The sequence below is a fragment of the Anguilla rostrata genome, chromosome 8 (assembly GCF_018555375.3).
Source record: "Anguilla rostrata isolate EN2019 chromosome 8, ASM1855537v3, whole genome shotgun sequence".
Lineage (NCBI taxonomy): Eukaryota > Metazoa > Chordata > Actinopteri > Anguilliformes > Anguillidae > Anguilla > Anguilla rostrata.
Genome location: NC_057940.1, coordinates 14,251,039 through 14,268,772, shown reverse-complemented (window position 1 = coordinate 14,268,772; position 17,734 = coordinate 14,251,039). Strand labels below are relative to the sequence as shown.

The 17,734-nt window shown below is 44.5% G+C and overlaps 1 protein-coding gene across 6 annotated transcripts in view; it reads right to left on the bottom strand.

Annotated features, from left to right (window-relative positions):
- Positions 1 to 17,734, bottom strand: part of LOC135260877 (5'-AMP-activated protein kinase subunit gamma-2-like) — a 70,560-nt gene that overhangs the window by 22,906 nt on the left and 29,920 nt on the right. For 2 of the 6 annotated variants that reach the window (XR_010331772.1, XM_064346557.1), the window contains exons 4-5: positions 7,346 to 7,575; positions 105 to 156 (exon numbers count right to left, since the gene is read on the bottom strand). Coding sequence is in view for 5 of the 6 variants with exons in the window: in XM_064346557.1 (XP_064202627.1) it covers positions 105 to 156; positions 7,346 to 7,575 (282 nt within the window). In the remaining variant the exon portion in view is untranslated. Of the gene's footprint in view, positions 1 to 104; positions 189 to 641; positions 669 to 710; positions 845 to 4,261; positions 4,267 to 7,345; positions 7,576 to 15,339; positions 16,287 to 17,734 lie in introns of those variants that run through there. The other 4 variants (XM_064346562.1, XM_064346559.1, XM_064346561.1 and 1 more) reach the window with 4 other exon arrangements.

The window sequence follows — 17,734 nt, the reverse complement described above, 5'->3', positions numbered from 1 at the left end:
AACGTGGTTATAATTTAGTTAGCCGTAGCCTATATAAGTCAACTGTGGGCTACAAACTTAAGTTACATCATTAAGTGCATCATATATGAAGGGAAAGGACTTACCTTCGGTGTCTAGTTCAAGTTTCTCAAGCATGCCTTCAGCTAAACCGTAGACCTGTGAATGAGATGCAGAGGTAGAGTGAGCTGCTAGGTCTTCCTCTGTTCCACGTCTCCTTCCAGCAAACACAGGTGCTGTAGCCTACTGTAGCGTCGGCAGGCAATCAAAAAGGCTGACAGAAACTACAGATCGTTAAAGTCAGCCGTCCTTCAACTTGTAGGATTGCAGTGTGGATTTTCTAGAAGTGATACTGTAACCACTAGTGTTTGACTGCCGTCGTCGAGTCAAAACGGCTCGAAATGAAAGAAGCGAGGTTTCGTGGACGCGAGCTTTCACTAACAGACACACGGCTCCCACTCCTGAAATTCCAATTCAGTGCAGTGCAGATAAAAATCTGAAAGGCATGCCGCTTCAAGGACGAATTGCACTCAAACGCAGTCTATTTCATTCAAGAACTCTTCCTTCCGCAAGTCTGGACGAGAGCCGTGCAGTCTCCGGGACATTCTACCTCCAACTTCTAATGTAAATATTAACACACGTACACCCCCGATCATAGTGAAAGTGGAACATTCCTCTTCCAGCTTGCTGCAGTCGCCGACCAATGTACTTACTATTCTTCTCAAGCCTATGTCATGGTAGGGAAACCCTGCTCCAAGTGGAAGGAAACGTGCAGGGTACTATAAACGGCAGCGCACTGAGGGTAGTCATTTCCCCTAAAGAGGTGGTTTAATTATTCCACGTGATCATGCGAGATGCATAAAACCGAAATATTAAAAAAAAAAAATTGAAGTACGAGGAAGACACTACTGTCGGGAGTTTTAATCGTTAAAAAGGAAAGGAAGACCAACCTTCCGCATTCTGGTACTGAACTGCCAGCAAGTTCTTTACCATATTAGGAAATCCCCTGCGTTGCCTAGCAGCGAAAAATCAAGGATTTCCCGACCTTTGTTTGTATTTGAGGTCATATACATAGCCTACAATAGCCAACCTCTATGATTGAAGTACTATTACAGTACTTTTACGCAAGAGTGCATATAATAATTATATTTTAAGACAACGGTGTCAATTTACATACTGTGTTCTAGCCTCTCACACTGGAGTAAATAGGCATCTGCAAAATCCACAAGGGTGCATTCATTTTCATTGCAAATTAAGCACATTTCCCTTCTATCCACAAAGCCACCCTGCAGCCAAAAGGTAGCTGGTCAATGATATGATTCAAACAATAAAAAAGAGTGAGTAATAGGTGCACAGACTCATTTTCTATAGATATGGGCCAGCACCTGCTTTGTGGCTTAGATAAACATAAATCCACAACAGAGATTGCAATGAGGACATTTACATTGAATCAGTATATAAAAAAACTGCCTGAACTGCCACTGCACAGTATGAATGGATGCAACTGCTAACTCATATAGGCTTGCTGGGTTTACCAGGTTTATGAGCTCTATGTACCATTATCCCTATTGAATCAAGGCCAAAGCTATTGGAAACTATTTGCACCATTATGACCGAGAGTAAACGAGAGGAGAGCTCTGATCACTGATTATATTCAGTGCCACTGCCATAATTTAAGTAAAACAACATTATGCAGAATACAATACAAAAAGATGTCACAACAATGTCTAAATAACAGTTTAGTACAAATATATAATTCCTAGATTAAGAATGGGAAAAAACGTTATTTCTGATGACACTTGGGGGAGGAGTGAAACTAGTACTCGTGGCTTTTGTTTTGCTCCTGACTACATTTTAGAAACACAAGCAGTGTTGTGTGTGGCTCCATGGACCAATGGTCATGGCATTTCATTAAGCCTTTGACCCTTAAAAAAGTATGTATGTATATATATATATATATATATATATATATATATATATATATATATATATATATTCCCTAATTCCTTATGAATGATGTGTGAAGTCATAATGTCTGATTCATAAGTGCATGACTATTTCCTGGATACCTTTGTGAAGTAGGCAAATATCATTCGCTTGCCAATTATTTACATACTTGCCTTCGAAATACGCACAGCTGTTGAGAGCACGCAGCTTTACCTGTGTGTGTGTAAATTAGGTGTGCAAAGCAATGTCAATGGTGGAATTAACTCCAAATTCAGGTCAACACCACAATAAGCTTCAACACATCAAAAAGGAGAGGTCTTAAATGCTGCTTGGGTTATCTTGGGTTTTAGTCTCTCATAATGGAATTATTTTTATCTGCTTTGAATTGTCACTTTTGGGCCAGTCAGCAGGCTTGCCTGTTGGCAAAAGCGTGAGCTGTGTTATCAAAATTGACCTTTTATTCAGCTGCCAAAGTTTCTTTGATGGCAAGGCATCCTGCTTCCCAACTTTGAAAGACGCTCACTGAATATTAAGAATGGTGAGAAACGGTTGTTAGCAAATGCATGAAATCAGTGCACGTTGTCATCAGACATGCCCATTAGGAAAGTTTGCTTATTTTGTGAGATTGTTCTTTATCCTTTGGTCAGGACGTGACCACACATACATGCGCCTGCTCGGTCTCAGGGGATGAGAGCCACCATTAAACACTGAAATGGAAGAATATTTATCATTTTCACGTTCAAACACCACGGGACTTCTTGAAGGACTGACGATGCATCACATCTCAGGGTCAATTTACTTACAATTTAATTGTTAATCTCTTCTGGAAAGGCAGATGGACGCAAGGTTTTTCTCCAAATGAGAAATATCTGTATGATATAGAGGTAAAGTATAGACCAAAAACCATAGCTACCAAAGCAACAGACAGTAACTATTACAACAGGGGTAATACATATATTTTTTTTTTAAAGAGAACAACAGTCTGCTCTCCTTTCAATTTAAGCTTTTTTGCTTTACTCATACAGGTATAAAGCAGAGAGAGTAATATAGAGAAGGGACCACAGATGAGAAAGGGACAGGGGGACCACATTACGCTGAGAGTCAGCTGCTCTACAGACTGTGCCACACATCTCACCTGAAGTACTATATATTTGCATCCGACTGTCTGTCAAATGGCAAAGTAAATTTAATCCAAATCATTGAATGTCTAATGCTGTAATGATTTATACAAACACATTTTTAAAAATGCTGCAGTCAACTGAAAGTAGTAGACCACTGTCTAGGAACTGCCCTTTGAAAATGTCCCTTTGCATAACGCATAACGCAATAAAAACTATGGAACATTTGTATGCCAAAGCAAATGTGTTTTTTGAGCTCTCGCCAGTTCAGCGTCATAACGTAACATAATAATGCATCCTAGCCCATGGTTCTCAGACCACTGCCCGCAAAACAAATCGCTGCGGCGGGAGGCTTCCTCCTTCTCGACCTCCGGGCATCCTCTGCTCCGGGACCCCATGGCAGTGTAAACACACAGCAGCTCCCATGCCAACGCGCGCATGTACAGCAGCCTGACTTACGCGTTGTGCATTGATCGTATTTTACTATTGTCTTACAGGAAATGCCAGAGGCAGTTAGAAGTGCAGGGCAGGCTTGCCTGAGAGCATTTGGTGCAGCATGTTTCAGGCTGACTGGCGGTAGGTACTTCACTAGAAGCAGCTAGATGATGCAATACCGTAATTTACATATTTTACTCACGTCATTGTGTTCATTTGGATATACAAGTCAAGTCGAGGGACAATTTCTTATACATGAAAAATATTAAATATCAAAATACCAAATCATTACAGCAACACTAATTCTCATTGCAAGACCTTTTATGCCTTATGGCTTTGCAAGCGATTAGCTTATGCTGCATATGTAGCGACACGGTTCAGTTTCAGTTGCACACTGATTATACATTATATATTATATTCCCATTGCTCTTGAGATGGACCTGGACCTCATTCAAACCAATTTAGTCTATTTAAAGACAAACCAAAACAAGACAGAAGGAGCCTGCACTGCTCAGTGTGCGCACACACGCTAGCTAGCACTAATAACATTGTCAGTTTTAGGATTCTCAATTTTAGCAATTACTCGCACCGTGAACGAGTGGAGAGGTGCGTGTGAGCTCTTAGTGGTGGCTCCTCGTTAAGAAAAGTGGCCACAGTTTCTCAGGCTCTACACCCCCAGCGCCCCCCACCCCCGGGCACTGTGCCTCAGATTCTCTTGTGGGGAGTGACATAGGGGCAAACACTGGTGAGGTTCCCCCAGCGACTGTGGCTGATGGCTCCCACTCACTCCTCCCTGCTAATTCACAGCACCAGTGATCGCTAAATTAATTGAAAATCTCAATGAGTACAATGTCCCTTACAGTCTGGAAATGGACAGATTTGTCGCCATTCACTTTTGACAAATAAAGTTGCTGGGGGGGGGGGGGTCAGAACACTTGCTAAATATAGTGGCAAGGCCATCAATCACATAGGCAATACTGAACCTGGATAAAGAGAGGACATCTGTAGAGGGAAGATGTGCTGAAGGCACTGAAGAACCCAAATTCCCACAGACAGTAGTGGGACACAGACATTGGGCTGGACTCCTGTGAAAAGCCCATGAGGCAAACGTAGCAACAACCGCGCTTCCTTCACTATAAATGAATGCCTCACAAAAATAAATACCAAAGTGCGAATGCATGTTTACAGCAATATGAAACATTAAACTTGCCTGGATGTAAAGAGAGATAACCGAGACTGTGTTTGGGTTTTTCATTGGGTCATACATCATCCTGCTTTCAGAGACATGATATGACATGTAGCGCCAGTTCCGGAACACGCCTAGGAGAGGACACGATCTATGTCTGGATATTTACATTACAAACAGAGCCAATATGTGCCAGCTTTCAGGTCTTAGATAAGGTGTGGCCAGGAGCTGAATCAACAACCTGCTGGCATGGCCATTCGAACCAGAAGCCAATTGGTATATTTAATAAGTATATTAATAGAAACTTTGCGGTCTGCGGTGTTCAACTTTAAACTACATTACAAAATCATCTTTAAACTCTCACCATCCACGTGAAAAACAAGTCTGTAGTGACTAAGTGAAAAATCATGAAACGCTACGCCAGCATGTTGATCACTGCAGGTAACCTACCCAAACAGCACTATTTAGGACACTTATGGGACAGTTGATCGCTTCCATGCCATCATGTACTAAGGAGGGAGAGGAGCAGGTGATAATGGAGTCTAAAACCTGACCATTATCATAATCCTGCTGGTATGTGCTCTCATCTATGGCTGTATAAATTCCTAGCCTGTGTGTGTACTGTAGAGATCTGAGATCAGTGATTTGTGGCATTCTTGGGCACAGATCACTGAAGAGATCTGTGATCAGTGATTTGTGGCATATTTGGGCACAGATTACTGAAGAGATCTGAGATCAGTGATTTGTGGCATATTTGGGCACATATCACTGAAGAGATCTGAGATCAGTGATTTGTGGCATATTTGGGCACAGATTACTGAAGAGATCTGAGATCAGTGATTTGTGGCATATTTGGGCACAGATTACTGAAGAGATCTGAGATCAGTGATTTGTGGCATATTTGGGCACAGATTACTGAAGAGATCTGGGATCAGTGATTTGTGGCATATTTGGGCACAGATTACTGAAGAGATCTGAGATCAGTGATTTGTGGGATAAACGGGCATAAAGCTCTCTGAGATCCTGCTGGAGAGATTCTGATCTCCCCTGTTAAATTCAGCTGTAAATGGTAAATGGTAATGGACTGCATTTATATAGCGCTTTTATCCAAAGCGCTTTACAATTGATGCCTCTCATTCGCCAGAGCAGTTAGGGGTTAGGGGTTAGGTGTCTTGCTCAAGGACACTTCGACACGCCCAGGGCGGGGTTTGAACCGGCAACCCTCCGACTGCCAGACAATTGGTCTTACCTCCTGAGCTATGTCGCCCCTATAGATAGCTGTACTGCTGCTGCTGTTGTTACTACTAATACTACTAATAAGAATGCATACATACATACGTGTCCAATATATGCATGTAACTTGTAGCATATTAGCCAACTTGTACCCGCCCCCACACCCCACCCTTCCACCTTAATACCTTATACAAATATAACATAACACTCCTGCCTGCCTTGGCAACTGGGATACAACAGCCTGATGTAATACGGTTATGATGCAGGCTTCGTAGCGTTGGATACGGGGCAGGAGTCATTAAAACCTGCCGATCAAAAGTATGGAGTCAGCCTGGGCACTTTCTGATAGAGAGCGCGTTAAGATCAGCATTCCGCGCACACGGCTCCAGCAGAGCGTTTGATGAGACGGACTCCGGAACACGGCCCTACAGGGGCCACTATCAGCAGAGACAGACAGGCACAGCCCTGTCCGCTCCAGGCCTGTTTCACCCTGCTGTACGTAAAAGGCTCTCCGCTCTGTGAGAACTACACTTTTCAAGCAGGAAACACCTTTGTCATTTTCCAAAAAAGTCTTTATCTGAGAGCCATTTCCTCATTTCTCAGAAAATTGAAGAGACTGAAAATTATGTGTTACTTCCAGAAATGTCACAGACTCTTCCAATCTGATACAGATTAGTTCGAGAGACTCACCCTCCATTTAAAACGATTTTACACTGCAGAACATCCGAAGCTACGAAAATAAATTACACTCTATCGGTGAAATACTGCAGGGCATTTAACTTGGCAACCTGGGTACAGAGAATCTGCGTGAAAGGACAATGAATCAGTCAGTCTGAACTCTCAAACCGTAGCCTCGATTGCTCTCTTGCTGAATTGTTGAGTTTAGATCAGATGTTTATGCGGTTCCGTGTATAAACATCAGCAAAGCCTGTCGTGTTTAGATGCTGTAAGTTTGCCACATCCACTGTTTTCATTTTACCCCCAGCGCACATGATTTGCACATCAGAGGGAAAAACATGCACACAGCCAGAAAATCTGACAGCGCTGAAGTGAGAAGAATCCTTTTCTGCATATTATCACCTGGCTGTTTCACATCATTAGAGACAACAATGACAAAAATAGCACGTGTTCAGTTCTCACACAAGAATGACACGTTTTCACAGTTTTCCCACTGACTGACTGGATTTTGCAGTGTTTATACATTATAGATGTATCAATGCAATATTTGAACTTAAGTGTTAATGTTTTTTCCTCAAGCACAGCTTGCCAAGTTTTGTTGATCGCTCAAGGTGACAAACTGTTGTTGAAGAACAAATATGATGCTTTAATTAAGGATGGATGCTGATTTGATCAGGGTCACAGTACAGACCAGTGGATTACAGACACAGCAAATTTAGACCAGTGGATTACAGACACATCAGATACAGACCTGTGCTTTCGAGATGGCAGCTATGGGTCGTGAGGTAGACGTGGGGGCGGCGGAGGGGATGGGCGGCTTGGCGGAGGGGAGTCCCAGCCGCTGTCCGGTGTCCAGGAGCAGGGATGAGGTGCGCGCACGCACCTCTTGGCCCTCTGGCTCATTTCTGGGGGTGTCCGGGGGGAAAGGGGGATGTTTGGTCGTCTGGGTGGGAGTCGTGGGCGGAGTGGAAAGCCCTGAAGCTGCAGAGGTAAACAAGGAAGTGAAGGTTAGAATTTAAAAGAAAGACAGAAAAAAAGAACAGAGCCCATATGCTAAAGCTGCTTATAAATAGTGCAGGGTTAGGACACAGATCAGATCCTCAGAAAAGTGCCCATGGAAGACACACCCAGCTGAGAGTTCAACACTGCAATGCACACAATACTGGAGGATTTTTAGTGCTGCAGTAAGCACACCAGACTTTGAATCACTGCCAAGGGAATATTACTTTAAATCCTAATGTCAGCTGTGTCAAAGCCTCATTATTCACTGACAAAAAAATCAATTTCAGTGGATCTCAGTTAGGTTACCACCACTATGGGCCACTCTCCTGTACCTGTATATTTCTGACAAACTTGTGCACACCTCTCAAACAATATAAAAACTAGCGAACGAGACTGAAAAAGCTGCTTCAGCACCCCACAACCCATCCATCTCCCTACAACCCATTACATTTTAAACTACTGCACATCATTGCTGTTATCACTGGGGTGGCACTAAGTCCACTTAATGATGAAGGCAAAATGAACACCAACAAACCACCCAATGCCCGTACCTATTGGGAAAGTGGGACAACGTGCATCTAGAGTAACCCTAGAGTCACAATGCATTCTGAGATTACAGGTATTCCTTTGATTTAGTCCAGGAACAGATCACTTAATCACACTATAAGGTAACTAAAGGGAAAGGGAAACACACACACGCACGCACACACACACACACACACCTTCTCATTCTGCTGTACATTACATCTGCTGTTCAGTGAAGTACAGAGAATTGTTCACGAGCGCCTCCATCTTATCTCAACAGGGCCTTCACCATGCAAATGGGCTCTCCTTTTGAATATTCAAATTCAAAACCAGAGGGTGAGGCAATTTTACCTTTGATCCAGTTTTATTTTCAGCTCCAAAAGAATTTATTAAAAAGTGGTTTCATACTTTTTTTTACTGCAGTACCTTCAGATCAGTGCATGACCTCATTTCAGTCAGCGGAATACAAATCTTACACGACAGAAGTAAATAAGAGCGTAAAACTTTGATGTAGGATTGCTATGCTTTGTAATGAGGTTCTAATGTCCTCCCAGTATATTCTAATGACCTCTGGTGACCCCCGGTGGTGGATGCCATTATAAATTGTGGCCTATAAACACCTGTCAGGCAAGGCCACTCTCGGACATGACACGGCTGACAGGTGACAGCGGGGCAGGCTGGGGGGGGGGGGGGATGTTCACTGACCTCACCAGGAAGAGGGGAGGGAGCACCCCCCATGAAATGATAGCTCCCACCTATCGCAGCTCACATGGCGTTCAGCACGACCCGTCCCAATTCGGGGCACACTGCCCTGGCGCGCTCGCAGCTGACACCCCCGTCCCGAACCCCGTCTCTCCTCCCTCCTGTGGCCGTATTTGGAGTGCTGTGCTTTTAGGGGCGGTGGTGGCCTTTACCGGCTGGATTGTGTTTCTATGACTTGAGTGGCTTTAGGGATGACCCGCCCACACTTCCCACTCTACCCCCCCCCCCCCACCTTACTCACCCACCTGCTGTGCTTGCCCTATTTCACACTTAGCCTCCAGCTGGCTTCAAAACCTTTTAAAATGCATATCAATTCACATTTCCAGTTAAATCCTGTGTCCCACTTGTCTTTCCTGTACATGCTGGTCAAACAATTTAGCAGTGTTAATGGCAACAGCCCTGATCAAAGGAGCACTTAACTTAGGGCACCTCAAAGCTTTAAACCTGCCATAGGCAGGTCATACCATGACACAGAAGCCTTCCTTAAATCTTTATATAACTGACTTTACAATAAATAATATCGCTAAGGTTTTTATTTATTTATTTAAAACCTAAGTTGGTCAAAGTAAGGTGCTACTAACTGCATTTTATATTTAGTTTGCAATATACAGCTTTAACTGCCAGCTGCCATCTCCATGCTTGATGTTCTTCGGTTTGTCCCAGAACGTAACTGTAGCCGATAAAGTTTCTCTTTCTTAGAGGAGGCGGCACATACGCTTGAAGCCCGGCACGCTGCCAGCGCTTTTTCCATCGGGATGATTTATACCAATGAAAAAATAATAATTAGAAACACCCAAGATATCATGTCTACAAGTTCCTGCTTTAAAAAAGAAGAGTATCATCTGAAATGTTCACAGCAGTGACAGCATACAGACTTGAATGGGTGTCTGAATTTTAACTTTTATGCTGCAAGTTCAGTGAGGAGAGTGTGGTCATGCATACATAGCTTCTGAAGGTATAAAGCCTTGATCACAATGTTGACACCGCTATTTTGTTCATGAAGTTTTACAGAATACAGTGATCTGTTGTTTTCTTTCCTCCACTGCCTCATTTTCCCAGACTGCAGTGAATGGTTTCTATGTGGCTGAGGGCATGAGAGAAAACACTGCATTGCAGGAGAATGTAGTTTTAGTGAGCTAAATGAAAGGCTGCTAAAAAAAACTGTCCTATCAAGAGTTTTATCTACACAGTAAAATGTCCAGTGTTGAAAATAGGGATGCAGCATAGCATATTGGTTAGGGAAATGGGAAATTCTAATTTTGTGGCTGTGGGTTTGTTTCCCATGTGGGGTATTGGTGTTGCACCCTTGAGTGAGATACTTGACCTGCTTCAGGCAATATCCAGCTATGCAAACGAATGTAAGCCGTGTAAAGCACTTGGGACAGGACTAATTGCTTACATGAAGCGTAGTGGATACTTTAACAGGGGAGCAAAGGCAGCTAAACTTATGTTTACTTGGACATTTCGTTAAGGGCAAACAAGTATAGCTGCACATAATACTCAAGGTGCAAGTCCTTCTACCAAAACCTGCATGCAGGGTGAGGTTCTCTCTTCATCCGTACAATAGAACACAGATGTCAATACTGCGGTACGGGTCTGAAATGCACTAATGAGATGCAAGCTTCAGGCTGAGCAGAAGCTGCTGGTGTCAGTGGAAACTGGGGTGCCACACTGACACTAAGCTGTAAGCGATCTGCGGAGGGAGAAAGGGCAGCTATATGAGACAGAGGTGTGGCATTACTGAGGGAGCGTCTATAAATGCACATCCCCAGCAGAGTCTAGGCTTTTTAGCAAGGCACTTTGAACACGAGAAATGTTTGCCAAGCTGTGCTTCGAGAAGGGTTAGACATTTACAGTAAATCTAAATTAATCTGGACATTGAAGGCTACAATCCAGCAAGCACCCCCCCCCACCCGCCCCCAGAGATCCACAAGATGTGCCATTTTATACTCAGCAATTCATTGATCAGTTCAAGTAACTAATGGAGTTAGCGCACCCCTCTCAGTCGAAACTAGTCGCTGATGTAAAAAAAAAAAAACTACTTAACAGTGATGTCAAAGCCAGTGCTCAATTACAAGCCACCGATTTCATGTTACTGAACCAAATTAACACAGGTCTGTTTGAACAAAGGCCAGAACACTACGTATGTACCTCCTAGGCCAAGATTGGGAAGGGTTATTGAGAAGAGTATGAATTCTTTATTATCATTTTTATTATTATTGTTATTATTATTTTGTCATTATAAGCCTGTGTTGAAATAAATAAAAAAATGTATCATATATAAGCCGGATTTGAATTGTAGCATAAATATTGCATGTAGGAGAGAGATGTGGCAGATTCAAAACACATTTCTACTTTAGTCAAATGGAATTAGAATGAATTGCCATTGAATGATAAAAGCCCTCTATTTAATCCTTTAAAAGACAGAGTGCAGTATGAACTTTAGATGATAACTGCAACAAGGATTCCGTTAATTTATATTTAAATATACTTTAATCTGTGCAATCAGTCTACTGTCCCATGGCTACTGAAATGCCTTCAGATGTTGAATTCTATCTGTTGATTAATTGATTCAATTCAGGTTTAACTCCAGTTCCACTCCATTTTAAATTTGGGCTAATTCCACGTTTAACCAATTAAATATACTTTTATTATCTCATGGGGGTTCAACTTTCCATGAACTGCTTCTACTACCTGTGTAATTGCATAATAATTACAAAGTAATTAATGTGTAATTATAAAGAGAATACCAGTTCATGACTTTTGACCCATCAGGTTGTTCGGATGAGATGTGGTCTGAAACTCTCCTGACGCCTTTGTAAATTATGCGTAGTATAAAACTACCGAGGGGTCTGTGTCTTCCACACAAGTGCTGAATTACTGCTGGTGAAAAATCTGGCATCGATCGTTTCAGTTCTGTGTGAGTGACTTTCATTTCATCAATACACCCACTCAGTATTGATGACATCCGCCTGCCAGCAATCAGCAGGCAGAACTCAACACAACAGAGTGCACGATCACTTAGGCTGGTCTAGTGGGACATACGAACATTAAAAAAAAAACAAAACAAACAAGAAATGGCTTGTAAATACCATTTGTTCACTGTGTGCTTGCAGCAGTAAGCTCATACACACGTCACAAGCACAATGAATGTCAGGTGTTGGTGTCTTTACAGTCGCTCAGTAATGTGGCCAAAACCGACACTGTGCACAGTTCACAAGATCTCTTGGTGTTTTGAAGGATCCATTTTGTATCAACATAACCCATCATTTTAAGGGGGGCAGCACTCACAAGATGACTCACTGCTTCCCCATCAGTAAATGCAGGGAGGTCACAGCCACAGAGGGTCCGCCCTCGTGGGAGGGTCATCAGGCTGATGGACAGGAACGGAACAGAGTCCACTGGCCCTTGGATCAGCACGTAGCCTGTTAAACCATCCTGAGGAACCCACATCCCTACTTTATTAAATAGTAATATGAGGTAAGATCCTGACGAAGCAGGAACTCTCACCCGAAAGCAGTCGCTTTAGGTGAAGTGGATTGTCGAGTGAGTGAGGGGTCTGAAGCTAGCCAAAGCTTTAGAGAGTTAAATATATTAATAAAAGGCCTGAGGAACCTCATCCCATTATAATGAATCTAGGTAAGACTGACGAGCAGGATCTACAACAGTGTTTGGTGAAAAATGGGTCAGATGGGATGGTTGAAGGGTGTCCTAATGCAAGAACAGGCCCCACAGTCTGGTATCAGTTAAGCGTCATCATTAACAAACGATACGTTAAATCTCAATCCTGGGATGTGCGGCCCCTGGGGTCTTTTTGGGCGTGCGGACAACTCTGCGACAAGGCGGAGGCAACCCTGCACAGCGCCCAGCGGTAAAAAAAGCTCCGCGCTCCGCCTCTTTGGCCCCGTTCCACTGCTGCAGTGTGTCCCCTGGCAACCGATGGGCCCGATCACAAACATGACTAATGCTGACAGATCCCTGAGCAAGCAGCCCGCATGCCATCGTAACAATGCCCGGGGTTGCCAGCAGTCCCGTGTTAGCCGGGACGTCCTGTATTTCAGCCAGAAACAGGATGTATTTCTGTCCTTTGTGCTCTCCCCATCCTGATCGGTTTCACCCGCTTTTAACCGATGCACACGCCAGGCCACTGGCTCCAACGCCTCCTCGGAAGCGGTTCCTGGGCCTGGAGCGTCGGGCGCCCGGAGGGGTCTCCTTTTAAACACGCGGGCCTGAGATTCGCACGGAATGATGGGATGCGACTTCCTGTGGACGCAGAAGCTAACTGATGCGTGATGATGCATCGCGAAGAGCCTCACTGACGGTAAGAGTAAAACAAACAGCAGTTTAAGTAAACAGTGCAATAAAAGCTTAATTAGTTTGTCTTCATTCTGTTTGTACACGTTCAAGCTCCGATACGATGATAATGTGTAGCACCATCAAGCCAAAAACAGTTCTGGTATAACTCTCCGCCAGCACTACAAATGAACAGGAACCCCAGGCAAGCGAAACATTTTGGTTACAACTCTACTGGATAATTTGGACTGCTTTAGAAGATACGCACAAGCTCGCTGACACCGCTGAAAACACTGCAGAACTACCCATTTGTGCATTTCAAATTTTCTTGAGATAAGACAGGGTGACTAAGGTTAGGAGACAGCTTGAGGCCAGGAATTCATATCATACCAAAATCCACTTATTGGAGTGAACCTGCACACCTACAGTAGCACTGCACACAAACCTGACTTTGCCTATGGAAATGGCCATGTTGCGCATACAAACCACAACCATTTGAATACAGGGTAGGTTCGTGGGTTGGTCCAGCATGAATATAGATACATTTCTACCATAATTGAACAACTGGACATAGATTTAAAACACAAGTGAAATCTCCATGATATGCTACAAGCTGGGTGGTCAAATAACAAGGAGAAAGTCATAGGATAACAGTTTGGTATGTCTTAAAATAAACACCAATAATAAAGCAATGCACAGATGTTTTCTTAAACATGGCAGCATGGTACTGAAGCCATCTAGGCCATGTCTTTAAAATACATGGTAATAAGAGGTAGCCTATATATTCACTGCTTATGGTTTTGAATTTCACACCATTTCGATGTCTCTTTATTAGAACATACTCATTAATGCCAGATAGATTTACGAAGTATAAATCCAGCAGCATGTACAGGTTAAAATTTATTTTTCATAACTGTGGCCATGTATATTAAATTGAGAATTCCTGAGAGTACCTGCTCATTTGTCATTTAAAAATAAGCTGGACTAGAGCAATCATTCAATGCTTAAATAGCCTCTTCCGTAAATTAACTGTAAATTAAAATGAATGTTTTCCTCCGTTCATACTCGTGCGTTTGAAGACTAACCCCAGAGAAACGGGTTTCCCTGCATTTAAACTTCACATAGTTCCGCCACAGACATCTATTGCCAGGTGTCATGTGTGCAAAATCCATGCAAATGTTCATTTAGTTGGGAAACTTAGGAAACTGAGACAATGGCAGCAATTACAGCACAAATATCACAGCAAAAACGCGAAATGAGACGCCCGGCGGGTTTTGGGGTCGGGACCCCAGCCGAGCCGGGATTGGACAGCTGTGAGGTGAATGGGTCTGAGGGTTTCAGCTCACTGCCCTCACGGTACAGTATCTGCTGCTTGCTTCCACAAGTCTTTCTAGGCCATCTATTTTGAAAAGTTTACCGCTCAAAAATAGAGCAGCAGTAAGATGGGGGAAAAAACGAGACTCAAGAATAGCAGATTCATCTGTGCCTACCAATGACTCATAGAGCAATTACTCGAGCAAGCAGATACAATTCTTTCTCAGGAGATACATGTAGTGCAGTGGTCTTCACTCTTTTAGTAATCCACGGCACATCATTCTGATAAATGCTAAAATCTAAAAAAGACAATTATTTTCTCCAGTAAATTTGTAAAAGATTCTGAATTATTTGCAGGCTACTTCAGACTCCTCATTTATATTAGCAGCTAATGTGTTAGAGTATTCCTGGAGTGACTGTTACCTGAGAATATCTCTGAGAACTCTCTGCCAAAACAGACAAGTCTATCATATTCAGTGTGAGCGTGAGTTTGGTTTGGAATCACACCTTGTGATGTCTTGGGCATTACCAGTATGCCCATGTCGGAACCACATCAGCGTGCACAATTTCTTGAAAGAGTCTGCACTGTCATGGGCAGCCATTAAACCTATCCACAGGCACTTTAGTAATTAAAAATCGAGCTGTTCATCTGGCTGGCTGCCTTCCACAGCCGACTGCATTGAGACAGTTAAGCTACGCTTCTTAAAACATCTCCGCTACCACACAATCAGCCACTGCAGTCGATTCCATCGCAAAACAGTCCTACGGATTCCTACAATCAAAAGACAGGCGATATAACCCGATGCGGTGCCCGTGGGGCGCGGGTTGATGACATCACTCTTACTGTACCGAGCAGGCTGTGGGGCGCGGTGTCCCGTCGGACTATCAGTCTGTCCTGCTCCTTGCGCTTCTTGGTCCTCCGCAGGCTACCGAAACGCTTCATGGGGAACGGTGGGCCTCAGGGGGGGCACTGGGGAGAAGCATGTCCAGCTTAAACGTGGAGGAAGGGGGGTGGGAGACGATGGCGGGAGGAGTCCCGCCCTTCAGTCGAGACCACGCGATGTACTGGTGTTATCAAACGAGTCCCGAATGTGTGAGCGGGTCAGTCCCAATGAGCAAGGCACAGGTCCTAGAGAGCCGGACAGTCCACAGGGGGAGCACAGGTCCCGTAGAGCAGGTCAGTCCCAATGAGCAGAGCACAGGTTCTATTGAACAGCTCGGTCCAAACGACCAGAGCACAGGTTCTATTGAACAGGTCGGTCAAAACAGCCAGAGCACAGGTTCTCTTGAACGGGTCAGTCCCAATGAGCAGAGCACAGGCTCTCTTGAACAGATCGGTCCAAACAACCAGAGCACAGGTTCTGTTGAACAGGTCAGTCCAAATGACCAGAGCTCCGGTCCTCAGCTGGAGCGCGAGGCCTGAGCAGAAAGCCGATCCTCAGGAGATTCCTGGCACCGTCAGCGGAGAAGAAGCGCAGGCTGCAGGCCGGCTGCGACCTCAGAATCTTCTAGAAGTCCGGCGTCGATGGCGGCAGCGTGGGCGGCCGCGGCGGACAGACGGACCCCCGGGGTCAGGCTGGAAATTTCACACCCCCCAGAAAAGCAAACGCTTCCTCACGCAGGCAGGGACACGCTCTCTCAGCGCCTCTCAGCACGGCGCAGCGCTGCCACAGGGCTCAGAGGGACCGCAGGCACTCCTGCAGGGCGCTGCCAGGCGCAGCTGTACATGACGTCTCGCTAAAATAGCTCGCGAGGCAAGAGCCTGTAAAAGGAACCAAGTCTATATAGACTCCGCTGGCAATTGGCTCAGCGAATCCCTCCTCCTCACCCTAAACTCTGCCCCACCTTTCCCTCTCTCTTTCCCCTCCCTCACTCCCTCCCTCCCTCCCTCCACACAGACCCTGTCTTTTTCACATTGGCTGCTAGTGACCCAGAGTTGTGTGTCTGTGGTAATGAACTTCTCTGCAGCCATAAAGCTTTGATCACAGCCAGGCAGCCAAGTCTCTGCGAGCAGGACTCTGGGTTCTGGGTGATTGGTGCACAAGTCCTTGAAGCATTCATGCATGCACGCACAAGCACACTAGCACACACACATACAGTACACATACACACACACACACACACACACACAAACACACAAACACACATTCAGAATAAACCATATGGACTAATATCTGATGACGGGGACAGCTACTGGAGGTCATCTTGTGCTGTACTCAATTACCTTTCCTTCTTGCACCAGCAGTGAATCTATGAAAAGAGACACTCTGAAGGGAAAGTGCAATGTCTAATCTGGCTTTCTCTACTGGTTTAATTTGATAAGAGGCTCCTCAGATTCCCCATAAGACTTTACAAGGCAACCCGGGAAGAGAGCAAGAGGCTCAGACACACAAGCACATGCACACACGTGCACTCACACACGCAACCACACGCACACACAAGCACTCACACAAGCACACGCACACATTCCCCTAACACACAATCACACACAAGCATGCACACATTTTCCTAACACAGAGACACACACGGGCACACAAACATACTCAAACACAGACACACAAACGCACACACACAGACGCACGCACGCACGCACACACACACAAAATCAATACCACACCATAATACCACGTCTGTAATGCAAAATGAAAGGGGTGCGGGGGTGTACCAGTTGTTGGGGGTGGGGGGGCAGATTAAGGTGTCAGGCCCACTTAGCACAGAGAGACTGCAGTGGCGCTACACAGACACAGGATTTAATGCTAAACACTACTCTGACCCAGCGCCTGTCATCACAGCGAAGAGAAATGAGGGCCTTTATGAGCCGAGTGAGTGCTTTTATGGTAAATCATGCACGTCCTTCACAAGACGCCACCTAACTGAAGATCCCATGTCTCAACGTCAGCATGCATGGAGGCGGTCACGCCGGTCCTGGAGATTCCAGCTCAAATTACTGGGAATTTTCAAATTTGGGAACTCGTTATATCAGTCAACTCCAGAGCTGACATTACTCCGGTACGCAGTACAATATCCAGCATTAAATGAATTTTGAAGGACAGTGGCGTAGCTATTTTTACATTTCCAATCAAGCTACGAGGATCGTCTCAAAAATACACAAATAAACGTAAGCAACAGGTGATGCACCAGCTGCATTTATCTGTGGATCGCCTACATTTATTCATGGATCGGCTACATTTATTAATAAATCAGTTACATTTAATTGTGGACAAGCTGCATTTATTTGTGGATC